The following is a 17,344-nucleotide window of genomic DNA, read 5'->3' as shown; positions in this document are numbered from 1 at the left end:
TTTTGCACATGAAATATATTCATGTGTGAGCTACTTGTATATAGAGGCTAATAACTTCATAACACTTGCCTTAATATGTATCTCATAATGCAAAGGGCCACTACCTAGACCAGTTTCGACCTTTATTGAGGTCTCTTCAGGGAGCCAGACCTGGGAGAGATACCAAGGTTGAAGTAATGAAGAAGTTATATATATATCTCATATGCAAGTAGCCGAAAGGTTCTCAACCTTATTGATAAAAATCTGTGGATGAGAGAAAAATGTAGAAAGTTTTTTATCTTGGATTTATTATATGTTAAAGATACCAAGAAATTATATAAATGGTTTTAATCCTTTTCCCAAAGAAGCAAAACAATGTTTTGCATGTGAAATATAAGTAGTAGCCTTTTCCATTATGCATAGCATTATACACTTCTTCTGAAATGGGGTGTGCTTTTCATTATGGGATACATAGGTAAGTGATATGACGTCATTAGCCTCTATATACAAGTAGCTCAGACATGAATATATTTCATGTGCAAAACATTGTTTTGCTTCCTTGGGAAAAGGATTAAAACCAAGTATATAATTTCTTCGTATCTTTAACGTATAATAAACCCAATGTAAAAAACTTTCTACATCTTTCTCTCGTCCAGAGATTTTTATTAATAAAGTCGAACACCTTTTGACCACTTATATGTGAAATATATATATATATATATATATATGAATTCTGCATTACTTCAACCCTTGGTATCTCTCCCAGGTCTAGTTCCCACTGATGAGATCCTTGGAGGGTAATAGATGGCAATGCTCTACCAATGAAGTTTAACTGAGGCTCGGCTGTTGCTGTTATCCCCTGGGGTGCAGAGATTTGAGAGTTAGAGTTTGCTCTCTTAAGGGAGCAATTTGAGTCTCTGGGGAAAGTGTACTCCGGCACGGCCCGCTGAGGGGCTTTGTCGGTGAATGCTTTTCTTCGGAATATGAGCGGTTCTGCTCGGTGGTGGTGGTGGGTGGGTGAAAGGCCATCACTGAGTGGAGCCAACGCTCAGATGGACGGTCTTTCACCCATGATTGAGTGGCCTAGGGATCGTCCGAATTTTTAGAGATGGCTTTACCTTTACATATCTTAATAAATGTTGAAACCAATCTGGGTAGTGTCTCTTCGCATTATGAAACAAAGTAAATGTCATTTTTGTATTCAATGCATACAGTTACGTTAAAATCGCCTACTTCTGCCTAAATGTAACTTTTAACTATTGTTCAGTGTTATTAGTACATCAAAAAAAAAAAAAATGGGAAAAAATAAGGCAAGCGATATGAAATCATTAGCCTTTACATGCAAGTAGCTCAGATGACGTGAATATATTTCACACACAAAACATTATTTTCCCTCCTTTGGAAAAGGATTAAAACTAAGTATATAATTTCCTGGTATCTTGGACGTATAATAATGGGAGTACTATAGTGCAATGCTTCTGCTGACTTCTGTTAAATAGAAGACAGTTTCTTAAGCAAAATTGTAGTGATGAAACAAAGTGAGTGTAATTTTTGTATTCGATGCATACAGTTAGAATCACTTACTTCCGCCTAAATATAACTTTTAAGTATTTTTCAGTGTTATTGGTACACTCAAAAAAAAAAAGATAGAGAAAAATAATAGCAAAAATTTTTGTAGACTAGGGAAACATTCAATTCTCTCTATGACAGGAATTGTTTTGCAGGTGAAGTAAGTTAGCTAGACTTAGAGATTATATAGAGTTGTTTTTTTTTTTCCTTCCAGAAAAACGGGCAAATCACAATGCACACATTGTGATCTCAGCTTTTGTTGATAATTCTAAACAGGACAGATGCTGCGTATCTGAGATTATGAGAGTCAAACTGTACATTAGAGTTTTTCTGACCACCATTATGTGTTATAAACTTATCATGGATATTTTCTATTAACTGTAGTTTTCATCCTATATTTTAAGAAAATAAAGTGACTGCATTAGTGCACACAGAGAAACATTTTTCTTTGTAAAGCTAATTGAAGTTTGTTCATATTTAAATTTTCTACATTTGTATGCTCTTTTACTATATTTAGTATCACAGCAAGCAGGAGGTACAGAAATCTATTTAGATATTGGTGCTGATGAGGATGATAGTTCAGATGAAGAACGTAGACTAACAGCACAGGAAGAAGGAGGTAAACTTTGACTTTTGCAGTTCGCTATAGAGTTAAAATCTAATGAGTAAGAACAATTGTATAGCAAAGGATTCAGAGGAGAAATAATTTCTGTTTTCTTCCCTTATTTTCCAATAGGCAGAGGGAGATTTGTGCCGGCATGTTCTCATCACTGTTCTACTGATACCAAAATAACTATTTAAATTGTGTCTATACAAAAAACATACTTATTTCAGATATTTAGTTTTATTTTATTATTATTATTATTATTACGGGCAACTCCAAGGAGTCCTTAGACTCATTGAGGCCCTAACATCATGTCAAGAACAACTATTCGACATTCGCACAGTATCTATCATACCTCGCCTTGAACTCATTCACGGTCATAGCACCCACAACAGACTCTGGCAGTTTATTCCACTCATCTACCTCTCCAAGTAAAAAACCTAGCTCTAATACCCTTGTTAACCACATTCTTGCCAAGCTTCAATGTATGGCCACTAGTCCTCCAACCACCAGTCCTATTCTCAAAAATATCTTCTGGATTAATCTTATAGAAACACTTCAGTAATTTGAATGTCTCAATCATATCACCCCTTTTCCACCTATCAACCAATTTCTGCAACCCACAAATCTTCAACCTGTTCTCATAAGGTTCGTTCCATAGACCTGCTATCATCTTGGTCACTCTTCTCTGGATTCTCTCCACCTCCTCCCCATCAAGAAGAAACCTTGGCACCCAAATCTGGGCACAGTAGCCTAGATGGGGTCTTATCAAGGCTTGATACAGAGGAACAATAACCTGTTTGTCTCTGCTTGTTAAAGTATTTTTCAGCAACCAAGTGATTTGATGAGCTGATTTAGCCACTTTTGCAATGTGCCACCTAAACTTCAACTCCCTATCCACCAACACTCCCAAATCCCTGGCCTCATCAATCTCCTGGAGTATGGTTCCACCAATGTGATATACTGCTGCTAATCTTTTCACCCCAAAATGCATGACCTTATACTTTGCCACATTAAATTGACATCCATTCTTCTTAGCCAGTCCTCCAAACTATCCAAATCATCCTGTAAAATTTTGACATCCTGTGCACTCACAGTTGCTCTACCCAACTTTGCATCATCAGCAAACAAGTGAACACTTTCTCTCAGATCCTTTCCTATATCGTTAATGAACAAATTGAAAAGTAGTGGTCCAAGAACAGAACTCTGCAGCACACCACTAGTCACAGGCCGTCTTTTGGACTCTACTCCTGAATAAACCACTCTTTGATATCTCTCCATCAACCACCCTCCCATCCATCTCACCAACCCTATATCCATCACCATTTTGTTGAATCATGATCTTCTCAAATAACTTGACTTCTTGTTTTGTTAGTTGATTCTGCTTGGGTGTACTGTCATCAGCATATAATTTCTGAAAAGCTAAATTTTAGTTAATTGGTTAATGTTTGCTGTTTGGGATTTCATGTTCCCATTTCAGAATAGCTGAAACTTATCTGTATGTATGGACAGTGCTCAAAGATTGATACTTAAATGCATGGTTTTTGTGGTTTATATTTAGTTTATGATAATTGCTGTATTCCAACATTATGATATTAGTTGGGATATAGCATGGCTCAACTACGCATAATTTCCCTAACACAGAATTCCAGTACTTTATGGCTTTCTCAAAAACAGGGTTTAGCTGCAAAATAATTATGAGTACATCGTGTTAAGTTTTTGTCAATTTTTTTATGAAAGTTGAAAACTGAGAAAGCATGGGTTTAAATTTCTTACTTGTTCATTTGGATGGCATTTGGTTTTTACTTATAAAGTAAATTCCGACCATTACATGAAAAAAGAAAGAGGCAGACCCAGAACTCAATACCGGAAATATATCATCAGAATATACGATGACATGAAAAAAGTCACATCATTGTATAAGTTTTGAATAACTGCTTTACACATGTAAGAGAAAACTAAATATAATTTATTACTCTTATTATTTTGCTCAGTATGTCATGAGCTTCTTTCAGGAAGAAGGGGAAAAGAAAAAAAAAAAAAAACTGGTAACATTTAAATTCTGAATACAAGAACAAGTCATATAGCATGTGTATAATATTGTGCGTCTCAATACGCAGTTGTATAGTAGGTGGAAACTATTAGAGTTCAGAGATGTGGGAATAGATGTATAACTAATTAGTTTAAAAATAAGTAAATAAAAATATAAAAAATTATAAACAATTAACATCCAATCACTTCCCAGAACTTAGAAATAGGCATACTGTTTGTCCAATTAAGATTAGCATGGTGGCATAGGGCTTCACGTGATTCAAAAAAATGGGCAATTAAATTTGACCCTTCTCTAGTTTATCACCTTGGAATGGTTCCAGTGAAGTCTGTGGCATGAGAAGTAAGGTTCTGAACCTTCAGAATCCAAAAATCTTATATAATACTGATGTTCTTTGATTCTAATAGTAGTAGAATGGCCAGTCTGTCCAAAGTAGCAAAGATAACAAGAAGAGAGCATTTGATAAACACCAGGCAAGGATGAAGGTAATAATATATCTTCAATAGGTGGTAAGAAAGATGCCAGCTTCTGAGATGGTTTGAAAGTGGTGGGTCCTTGCTATTTGTTCATCTTCAAGAGTCTGAAATGATGGTTTCCTTGGATGTAGTTGCACTGTTTACAAATATACCACTTGAAGAAACTCTACAGCTTTTACAAGTAGATTTCCCTGATGACATCAGTTTATTCAAGTTTACTATCATTGCTGGCTATTTTACTTGGCATAATAAATTATTTCAGCAGATTTGAAGGTACAGCAATGGGTAGTCCAATGTCACCTGCTTTGGCTGATTATTTTTTGGAGTATTGAGAGGATCTGATTTTTAATACCCATTTCTCCTTGACCTCGCATTTGATTTTTTTGTGTTTTGTGGGTATCACCTTTCCAGTCTGGTCTGACTCTGAAACAGAACTACTTCAGTTTCAGGATAAAATTAATTCTTTGTATACTCACATCAAGTTCACTATTGAACAAGAATTTAACAACAGTTCACCCTTTTGGATACTTTAATACATCGTAACTGCTGGTAATGTTGAATTTTCTATTTACAGTAAGCCATCCTTGACAAAAAAAAAAAATAGGTATTATCAAAAGCCTTGTACACTGAGTATGCACAAGTTGTTCTTCTGAGTCTTTTATTACAAGAATTAAATAAAACTTACTCTATTACTTAATGGATACAAAGAGACTTTGATACAGAAAATATTTGATAATTATCATTCCTCTTCTAGATTGCAATCTGACATTAAAAGGATCAGCATACCCTACCTTAAAGGAACATCTGAACAAATAGCAAGGAGACCCTTCACAGATATAATTTGTACACTACATTCAAACCAGCCTGGAAGTTGACATCTTTCTTATCACCTATCAAAGATACATTATCATTTCTATCCTTGCCTGGTGTTTATCAAATACCCTGTTCTTGCTATTTTGGTTGTTTGCTACTATTAGAATCAAAGAACATCAAGATTTTTAGATTCTGAAGCTTCAGGCCTTGCTTCTCATGTCCTCAACACTAGACACAGAGTTCATTGGAATCGTACCAAGTTACACTACAGTAGGTGTTCAAATTTGATTGTCTTTTTTTTAAATCATGTGAAGCCCAACTCCACAGTCCTAATCTTAATCAGACAGACTGTATGTCTATTTCTAAGTTTTAGGAAGTGATTGCTGAATATAACAAGTCATACAGCATTCGTATAATATCATGTGTCTCGGGTATAGCTATATGAATCGTTGTTGTATTCAGAATTTGAATGTTGTTACCAGTTTTTTTTTTTTGCCTTCTCCCTGAAAGAAGCTCATGACATATTAAGTGAAATATATAAAGAAGTAATAAATTATATTTAGTTTTCTCTTATGTGTGAAGCTGTTATTCAAAAGTTATATTATGTCTAACACATGTTTCTATTAAATAACTAGTTACTTATTCTTGCATCATTGTGAATTAAAATTGTCTTCTTAATGATCATATTATTTTAAATGAAATTTTTTCTAATACTATTTAAAAACACATTACAATTTCAGGTTATGGAATGCTATTTTCATTGAAGCATTAGAATATATGAAATTGAAATAAGATTCTGAGATATGCACATTTCAAAAGTTGTTCATAGGTCTTTGGCTCATATCACGAATTTACCAAATAGTGGTATAAACTATAGTTTATCCACTTAGACAGGCTATAAATGCATCTTTATCATGATTAGTTTATAATTTTCAATAACTATTTGCAATTGATAATTCATTTTTAAAAAAAATTCAGATTTTCTTGTTTGCCCCTCCCTTTCATGAAAAGAAATCCTAAATGGCATTTTCTAGAGTTTGACCAATATTAAACACTTGTGGAGACAACTTTTTCAATAATTTTACCATTGTACTACTTGGGTATCAACCAGTGTTTTTTTCTCCCTGAACAGAAATGTTATTTTGTCTTGAACTTTTTGAACCATGTTTTCCATGTAAGAAACAACTCTTAAACTCTTAATTGGAATTCAGCCCCCCCCCCAAATCAGTTAGCCTGAAAGCCTTAGCCTGTTCCTGAATGAGCAGCATAGCAAGAGCATGCATTGTTGAGTTGAAGATTCAACTCTGTATTGGGTGTGCATAGGATACCTGTTACATCAAGTGCTTTCCTGCTTTTATTCATTCCTCCTGCCATCCTGTGCACGTGCCTATCAGCCCAACAGCTATATATATATATATATATATATATATATATATATATATATATATATATATATGAGATAGATAAATATGTTTCAGTTCTTGCCATTATACAGTTCATTGCACATTTAACTTCAATGATTAATTACCATGGTAAAATCAGTTTAAAAATACAGACTACAAAAGTTTTCAGTATTAAAAAAAAAGTAAAATAAGGATGGGCAACATAAGCTACTGTTATAACTGTGTGTGTGTGTGTGGTCGTATGTTCTTTATTCTCATTGGCTGCATCTCTTGCTATACTACATACTTCCACTACCCTTCTTTGTCTTTGTATCTTCTTTTACTTAACTATGGTCAACTGCCTAAAGCTATGGACTGCTGCCATATATTTATTTCTCTTACCTCTTGCGCTCTATAGTCTAACAAATTTATCTGTTAGACTATAGAGTTAGACTAACAACTGCGCCAGTTATACTATATGTTGAGTGTGAGCATATAAGAACTTAACCGAAGACAAAGCAGATGTCAATTATCCCCCCCACACACACACATATTATCCTTTAACTTAGCCATGGCTTAAATTGTAAATCATATTAACATTTATCTTATGCAGGTTCAAATATTTTGGGGATGGCACATTGACAGAAATCAGTCCAGTATGTTGTTTACAAATGTTTTAATTAAAACAAACAGAATTATTTACAGAGCAATACAATATTTACACAAAGTCATTACAGTATTCTGGCTACTCTAAATTTTTTCAACTCTAAACTTAGTTCTACTATAACTTGCAATCTACCATAACATTGCTTGAACATAGGACATATCTTGGTTAATCCTAATTCACTTTTAACATAGAATATTTCACAAACAGACATGTACTCTTTAGTAGTACTTCAGCTACTTACAGTATTCATTCAGCAGACAGCCTCTCACAACAAATTCTTGTATACACATAAGTTTCTCTTTGTCTTTCTTTCTGCTTACCGGCACGTTCCTAATTTTCCCCACCAAATTTCTTCCTTGTTTGAGTAGTCGATTGTGTCCTCCCTCATTGGATCCTTAGCATAGCAGCGATGTATAATTCCTTCCTTCCACAGTGACTTGACACATTTCTCACTACGTGGCGGTGATCCAGGTAGATGACTAGGAGCTCACAACGCTTCTCTTCTACTTCCCACAGCAATCTTGGCGTTACAGGGACTTAGGCAAGAGAAGTCCTAAGACAGATTTCTTCTTGGAAGAATTGCCTTTTATAGGCCTGAACCTCCATTGTGCAGAAGCGCATGTCTCTTGAAAATGGTCATGTAGCATGCAGCATCTCCCGAAACTGGTCATGTGTACTTTCAGACTTGCTGACGTCATTGTTCGTGCATCTTTGGAATTCTTTGTCCATAGCAACTACGGTCACGTATTGACCTCTGGGCATGATGTCAATTTTTGCGGGTCTCTGGAAATTTCCATTCATATGCTAAATTAGTTTAACAAAGACTCGATACAATACTTTTACGCAAAGGAATATTTAACAATTTTCTTATTGCATTCTCCTAAAAAAAAAGCATGTAAAACCGAAATATGATAAGTTATAAAGTCACTTTATCATGAGATATTTTACACTACCTTTTAACTTGCACAAGGACACACCGTGTAAAACTGCTGCATGGCATATAATCCTCACATGGTCACATGAATTCTGGTAGAAAGACTTACATTGGAAAGATCCAACCAGCACACAAATCAGAACAAGTCACCTCTTGACTTGTTGAAATTATGAACAAACTAAAACCATACTAGACCCCCCCCCCCCCGAATATATATAGGCTACCTAAAATCCACAAACAAAATGGGCCATTACTTCCTATTGTGGATGACATTAATTCATCCACATACAAATTAGCCAAAGGCTCTCCCACTGTACTGATAGCATCCCCTTTACATGTATAAAAGCTCAGTCTACTTTAAATCCAGTATGGAAAACTTCACACTCTAACATACTGACATAATGGTCAGTTTTGATGTCTCCTTTTTATTTGCCCATGTCCCACTTAAAGACACCTTAGACCTCATTCAAACTGAATTTTCTCCCAATATCTTAGATCTGTTTAAGTTCACCATGTACTGTGGCTATTTCATTTGGCAAGGAAAACAAAATTCCACAGAGGGGACAACCATGTGCTTCCACAGCCAATTGTTTCATGGAGACCTTCAAAGAGAAAGCCTTAAACTCTGTCCCACATGAATCCACTGTTTGGCTATGCTATATAAATGATGTGGTTTCCATTTGGCTATGTGACCTGGATGTTCTCAAACATTTTTTTGACACATCTAAACAACCAATATCCCAGGATCCCTTAGAAAAGGAAAACAACAGCTTTCCCTTCCTGGACACTGATTACATGCCAGCCTAATGAATCCCTGTTATTTTCTGTTTATAGAAAACCCACACATACTGGCAGAAACATTTACTAATAGTCCACATATCACTCCCCTCCCAGTGATATGGGATTACAGAAATCCTATATAATGGAAAAGAACTCATCAGTTCTGATAAGAGTACCCTCATCATTGTACTTGACCTCATTCTCAACACTTTCTTAGCCAATAGCTAAAATCCCCACCAAATTCAAAAAAATATTAACCTCCTCTTTTCAGAACAGACTACACCAAATCTGTCACCATTCCATATATCCAGGATACATCAGAAAAACCAGTAAAAATCCCAAAAAATACACTATTACAACTGCTTATAGACTGTATAGGAGATGTGTATCCCTTATCAAGACCAGCCAGGTGTTTACTAGGTTCCTTGCAGTTGCAGCTGTCCCACTATAGTCAAACAGGCAAGACAACCAATATCAGAATTGTCAAACACAAGGACTACAGCCATTCTTGAACATGCTTTGGACACCTGCCACAAGATATGCTGGGGGGAAAAAAAGGCCACTTTATTACACTGTAGCACATAAGTATATGAGAGATTATTCCTAGAATCTGCCTCAGTGCTAAGAAACACCCAAACAAGTTTGGTTGCATGAAACTGTCCCCAAATTTGGGGGGGAAACTCATCCCCTGAACTACAGTCCACCATCCATTTAGTCCACTAGGAGACACTATTTAACATTTTGGGACTCACTTTGCCATGCTTCAACCTCATTTATCCATTATTAGTGCCTTAGTGCACATATCATACTGCCCTGATTATGACAATTTGACTTTTCCGAACTATCGGAAATATTAATTACATTTTTAAAATTATTTAGTCTGTAGTTTCCTTGAAAAATACAGTGACATTATAATGAAACTTGCTATGAATTCAGAACATCAAGCAAAAGTTACGTTAGTGTGTGTGTGTGTGTGTGTGTGTGTGTGTGTGTGTGTGTGTGTGTGTGTGTGTGTGTGTGTGTGTGTGTGTGAGAGAGAGAGAGAAATTTTTTTTTTCTTTTTCCCTTTGTTTCATTCAAGTTGCACACTTCATATGGATAAGAATTAATTTACCTTGTTCACTTTCATTTCTTTATTAGAAATTCTAAACACAGATTTATGTTCCTAATGAATATATATATTGTTTCTTTCAGATGAAGAGGAGAAGAAAGAATATGAATCATTCAAGCAGTTTTTGAAAAATCAAAAGAACAAGGAACAGTCAACATAACTTTGAATATATATTTTTAATGTACCCAGGCATTTCTTATCATATTGTCATTCTTTGTACCATATGTATATAAATCATTTATAAACTATCCTTCCGCATGTTTGTAAATCATGTTCAGAATAGAGTAGTAGAATTTTATGCTAAAGGGAATAGAAACCTTTAAAAACAAATATGCTATAACAAAGTGATTTGGTTTCTTAGAAATGTTAATCCTATGTCCATTGTTCACCAAATGTTTGCAAATATGTTCTCTGGCCAGTTTGTCTGTTTTGCAAGAGGTGTGCATGTTTGAGAAGGAAAACCTAAATTTCTAGGATGAAAATCTCTCTCTCTCTCCCCCCACCTACCATATGACATTGGCTAATTCATCTTTAGTTGAAAAGCTCAGATAAAATACTCATCTCTTTATATAATTAGGCAAACTTGCTAGATAACATATGCTGCTAACAGAGGTGATGCATCTCAGTCATTTCAGCTGTAATTCCTAACCCAACCGCATTGTAAGAAAATGTAAATAATTCACAGCTATCACACTGAAAATACAATTAATTTATAGTTGGGTATTAGTTTTATATTCATTTTATTTTCAGACTTTATATTTAAAAAAGGACCATAGTATATTGTCCTATTTTAGCTAGTCTCAGTTACTGCTTTTTGAAGTACCACACTTATAGAAAACTAGTAACTGAGATTCAATTGAAAAAAAAAAGAGCAAAAAGTTTAATTTTTGCAGTTGCTTTATTTTCATGATCAGTTGTATAGGTATGGAGGAGATAAGGTGGCAATTTGTCTATAGAGCATTAAGGCATAAACTGATTGAATAATACAGTAATTTCTTTACCAGCTGAGTTGTTAGGTGCGAATGCAGTACGCTTGAAAAATTAAAGTTAGCATGTTTCATCACTAGAGTTATCCTAATTAATCACATTCAGGCTAATTGCATTCATAAATCCTAGTATGTTCATTTTCTACTGTAACAGCTATTTCTTCACATAGCATGTGCAGTTTTTGATTATGGCAAAACAGCTAAAGCAATTCAGTAAGTAGTATTTTTGCATCTCAGGATTATGTATTTCATAACATTACAGAAAAAAAAAGTTTTTTTAAAAAATAAAACAAAACTAGCTTTAAACGATAATGCTACTATTTTAAAAACTGACAATGGAAGATTTACCACAGCTTGTTGTTGAAGAGTGGGTATTCTAACCCAATCACTCAACCAGGCCAGCAAATATTTTCAGTGTTTAGGCATATAACTTTATTCTCAACACAATCAGAATTCCTAATGAGTGGAAGGAGAGAAGCCAAGATAATTCTGCTATACAAGAGTGGAACCAGGACAGAGGCAACCAATTACTAGGGTTTATACAAAAACCGGTTTTAGAATTTTCACAAAAAAAAATATATATATATATATAATTAAAACAGTAAAAAAAATTTATACTTATTTTAAAATTTTTCAGTTTAATATTTATGGAACTACAAAAAAGATAACAATAAAATACTCTCTCTCTCTCTATATATATATATGCACAGTCATCCCTCAACTTATGTCCATTCGAGTTACATCCTCTCAAAGATACGTCCATGACCCCATAAAGGAATAAATAACATTTTTTGGCTATACTTTTGAACAAGACTCAAGCGAGTGTAAGGTAAAGCATGCACAGTGGCAACAGTGCTTTCAGCGGCAACCTCCCTCGGCAGTCGGCATGTGTCTTCAACAGTTCCTCTGTTGATTTTGTGTTTGAGAAACGGATTATTTGTGTTTATTGTTAAATATTTCGGGATGTTTTGTGCAACATGGCCCCTACATGCCCAAATCAAAAAAACCTAGTGAAGAATTGCAGAAAAAGAGGTGAACAATTGATCTTGAAACGAAGTTGCAAGTTATAAAGCAACATGAAGCTGATAAGCCTGACAATGTGATTGCACATGACTTTGGATGTTCTCATTCTACAGTGACGACCATTTTGAAAAATAAGGATAAAATCGTAGATGCTGTGAAAGGATCTGTTTCCATTAAAACACCCCAACTGGCTAAGACGTATATAGGTGTAAAAGAGGTGAACAATTGATCTTGAAACGAAGTTGCAAGTTATAAAGCAACATGAAGCTGGTAAGTCTGACAATGTGATTGCACATGACTTCAGATGTTCTCATTCTACAATGACAACCATTTTGAAAAATAAGGATAAAATCATAGATACTGTAAAAACATTAGGAAGTATACTCCCAGTTCATTATCAGAGCAATGAGAAGTTGTGGATGACTCAAAAATTGTTTGAAGATGCCTTAATGAACTGTTATGCAAGTGAAATAAAAAGCTATTTTGTGAAAAATTTTGTTTAAACTTATTAATTCTAGATAATGCTGTAGGTCAGTGTTTCTCAAACTTCAGATATCCACGTACCCCTTCTTAAATTTTCATTATTACCAAGTACCCCTAATTAATTAATTAAAAAATAAATTCAATAATTAATTAAAAATAAATTTATTAATTAAAATTAAATATCTATTTTATTTGAATTTATGTTCATGTAAACAAAAAATATGATTTATTTTTAATTTTTGGTTCTCTAGAGATGTCAGACGACACACTTATCAATTTCATTTGATCCAGATGCAATATCAACGTTTTCTTGTTGCTCACCGCTACTTGTATTTGCTTATTGCTCTCTTTTGAGGGTTTTATAAATCCAATCTTTAACTAATGATCCATATGTAAGAATTTGAAAGCTTAAAAAAATACTGTATTTACTCGAATATAACTAACTTTTTTCCCAAAATTAAAGCTAAAAAATCGTGTTGCAAGATACGTGCGGGAATTTTCGGAAATTAAGGTTTTCAGAAAAAAACTGAAAATGGTGCGACTTACCAAGAAGCTCCTACTCGCTATCACTACTTTTGGCATCGAGAACAGTTTCTTTGTGTGCATCGTCAAAGTCATCTACCCAAATAGCATCATCTTTCCCATTATTTCAAGCAAAAATTACCAGTAATTTACAAGACTTGAGATACGTAGAGCAGCAAAGAACTGCATATGATTGGTGTGGTATTAACAAAAGATTGTGCGAACCAAAGACAAATTAGCATTTCAACAGTTGAGTTGAAATGCTAATTCCCTTCAACCGAATTCCATAATATCTGAAACACATTCACTATATATTTCTTAGTTTTAACACGTTAACGACGGGGGTGGTGTCAAGCACAGCCATATGTTCTGCCGGCAACGTATAGTTTTGCTTGTCTATAAATAATTTTCTGTTGGAGAGGGGATGTGATTCATTAGTTAGTGCTGTTTTATCCAGGTTTTGCACTGTTTGTTGAAAAATATGACTCCTTTAATTAGCCGAAAATTGTCACACAATTTGAGAAACGTACCACACTTTGAGAAACACTGCAATAGGTCATCTGTCTTATAGCAGTAATCTTCACCAAGTTAAAGGTCATGTTTCTCTCTCTAAACACCACTTCATTGATCCAACTGATGGATCAGGGAGTTCTTGCAGCGTTTAAGGCTTATTATCTAAACTTTTTCACAAGCCATTTCTGCTACTGAAGGAAATGACTAGACTCATGCAATTCTGGAAAACATTCAATATTTATCATGTTATTAAAAATATTGCTGTGGCTTGAGTGACCTCCCAATGTATGAGTGGCATATGGAAAAAAGACATTAAAAAGGTTTGTGCATGATTTTTTGGAAGTTTGTAATAGTGGGCCTACTAGCAAACAATCTGAATCTCGGAGTGAATGATGACATAATTCAACTCAGAAAGTTCCCCTGAAGAGTTGTGACCAATGAAGAATTGGTCGAACTGGAGGAACAACTGTTGCAGAAGAGGGAAAAGAGAAACGGGAAGAGGTAGTTAAACAGTTCACATTGAAGGGTCTTGCAGAAATGTTCTTTGTAGTTAACAATGTTCTCAAAATGGCTAAAGACATGGACCCCATTGTTGAATGCTACTTAATAATAGAAACGAAAGTACATGATGCATTTGCTTGCTATGAACAAATTTATGATGAAAAGAAGAGGAATAAGCAAAGCACATTGGACATTTTCATTTAAAAAAAAAAAAAAAGAGTGACACCAGAAGTGCCACAGCCTGATTGCACAGGGAAGGTAATGAAGATGTGATTGTGGAGGAAGATTTGGGTGATTATTCTGTTTTATAGTGGCAGTAACACACAGTAGTTTTATAATAAGGTTTAAAATTTTAAATAATGATATACTTATTATGGTTAAGTCCCTAATCCCTATAAACTCTGTTGATTTAATGTATCGACTTACGTCTGACTCAACTTGCGTCCTGCCTGATGGAATGGAATCCAGGCGTAAGCCGAGGGACGACTGTTTATATATGTTACGGTTAAAGTGATAAATCCGGTTATTATTAATAATTACCGGTTAAAGTGAATAATTCCTAGAGGAGTCTGGTAAATGTAATAAAAACATGTTTATAGGTTTTATATATAGGTTTTCATTCTCAATAGAAATAACAGCTTAGGTTAGGTTAGTTTATAATGAAAAAAGTAAGGAAAGTACTTCTTTTGCGCTCAGTGAAATCAGAAATCATTATAAACTAACCTAACCTAACCTTTATCAGTTGGAAATCATTATAACCTAAACTAACATAAGCTTTATTGGTTTGTTGTTTATTATTTTAACGGTATAATAGAACACAGAAACTAAGTAAATAATTAATTTATTAACTTGATGCTGATATTTCGCTGGTGTTATAACCAGCATCTTCAGAGCACAAAAACACTTTGTCACAATACGCGAGACTAAAACAACATGGTGTACTTAAACAAAATTGTAGCAGCAACACAAAGACTAGAGTCCTGATTTTGGCGCCCTCTATCTGAAAAAAAAAAAAAAAAAGCTATCATATATTACTAGAGTCCTAGAAAAGTGCTAGTTTTTTCCTAATATGACTGTCTCCCAGATCTTCGGCAAGTTAATACAGCCATATTTGGAGTGTGTTTTAGGGCTTCTGTCGCCTCTAAGAACAATCTCTCTGATTTATACGGGTTTCTGTGTAGTACTTTTGTGTTTTTACAGTTGATCCTGTGTGCAGGGTTATCCAGAGCATGGTCTGCTAGGCCCGACTTCCCATGATGATAATTCCGGACGTATCTTTTATGTTCGCTGATGCGGATGTTCACAGTTCTTCCTGTTTGACCATAGTAGGCTTGATTACATGAGCAGGGTACTTGGTAGACTCCTGGATGTGATAAAGGAGGAATGCTGTCCTTGGGTGAGCGGATGAGGGTGGCTAATTTGCTACATGGTCTGAATGTAGTGCGTAGTTTATGTTTATTGATATGGCTGTATTAACTTGCCGAAGATCTGGTAGACAGTCATATTAAGAAAAAACTAGCACTTTTCTAGGACTCTAGTAATACATGATAGCTTTTTTTTTTTTTCAGATAGAGGGCGCCAAAATCAGGACTCTAGTCTTTGTGTTGCTGCTACAATTTTGTTTAAGTACACCATGTTGTTTTAGTCTCACGTATTGTGACAAACAGTGTTTTTGTGCTCTGAAGATGCTGGTTATAACACCAGCGAAATATCAGCATCAAGTTATAAATTAATTATTTACTTAGTTTCTGTGTTCTATTATACCATTAAAATAATAAACAACATGTTCGACGAACACATAAGTCTGTCCACACCTTTATTGGTTTGGTTAGTTCAGTAAGTAAGGAAAGTACTTATGCACCTCAATGAAATCAGAAATCATTATAACCTAACCTAAGCTAATCTGGATGTCGAACCAGAGTGTAGCCGTAGTTTGTCATGAGCAGATTAATGGGGATGAAAGATAAATGTTGTTGTGGGCCGAGCTTAATGATTGCGGGCAGATAAATGGGGATAACAAATAAAATTTGTTGTGGGCTGATGAATTGGGATAATAGATAAATCAGAGAGGAACTGATCAGTGTTTTTCTCCATTGATGAGGAAAGAGGTACAGCAACGACGGTTATATATTATCCCCATTTATCTGCCCACAATCATTACGCTCGGCCCAAAACAACGTTTATCTTTCATCCCCATAAATCTGCCCTCGACAAACTACAACTACAATCTGGTTCGACATGTGACATACAGGTTAGTTTAGGTTAGGTGATAATGATTTCTGATTTCATTGAGTGCAAAAGAGTAGTTTCCTTACTTTTTTCATTATAAACTAACCTAACCTAAGCTGTTATAATTTCTATTGAGAATGAAAACCTATAAACATGTTTTTATTACATTTACCAGACTCCTCTAGGAATTATTCACTTTAACCAGTAATTATTAATAATAACCAGATTTATCACTTTAATCGTAACACACACACACACACACATATATATATATATACACACACACACACACACATATATATATATATATATACACACACACACAGTAAAACCCCTTTTTTACACTTTTCAGAGGACTGATGGAGAAAAGTGTAAATAGCAGGAAATGTAAAAAAAACATTAAAAAAAGGCTAAAAGATGACTTACTGCTAGTATATGTGAGTACATGCTCGATTACAAAATTAATAACTAAAAATAAATGAATTTACAATTACATTTATCTATTTAAAAAAAGCTTTGATTGTTTTTGCTTTTCGGTTTTTTTTTTTTTTTTTTTTTTTTTTTTTTTTTTGACATAGCGCCAGATTGCTTTGCATTGAGTTCAGTGCTTGACCTGTTTTTTACTATCGTGTTCAAAGTGGACACGGGGAGTCCAAGATCTTTTGCTAAATGCACACGTGTTCTGGCATGCCAATCTACATGTCGCAGAATTGCCATCTTTT

At 34.6% G+C, this 17,344-nt stretch overlaps 1 protein-coding gene across 1 annotated transcript in view; it reads left to right on the top strand.

Moving 5' to 3' along the window:
* The window catches only part of LOC150101775 (GPN-loop GTPase 1), a 193,537-nt gene extending 182,922 nt beyond the window's left edge, over window positions 1–10,615 (top strand). Inside the window, exons 12-13 of the mRNA XM_090400383.1 lie at window positions 2,066–2,167; window positions 10,449–10,615. Of these exons, the coding sequence (XP_090256509.1) occupies window positions 2,066–2,167; window positions 10,449–10,525 (179 nt within the window). The 3' untranslated portion in view covers window positions 10,526–10,615. The remainder of the gene's footprint in view (window positions 1–2,065; window positions 2,168–10,448) is intronic.
* The last annotated feature ends 6,729 nt before the right edge of the window (window positions 10,616–17,344 follow it).

Source organism: Typopeltis vanoorti, chromosome 11 (genome assembly GCF_054136105.1).
Source record: "Typopeltis vanoorti isolate ZY-2024b chromosome 11, IOZ_Tvanoo_1.0, whole genome shotgun sequence".
NCBI classification, from domain to species: domain Eukaryota; kingdom Metazoa; phylum Arthropoda; class Arachnida; order Uropygi; family Thelyphonidae; genus Typopeltis; species Typopeltis vanoorti.
The sequence above is the reverse complement of the archived record's forward strand: the minus strand, read 5'-3'. Positions and strand labels throughout refer to the sequence as shown.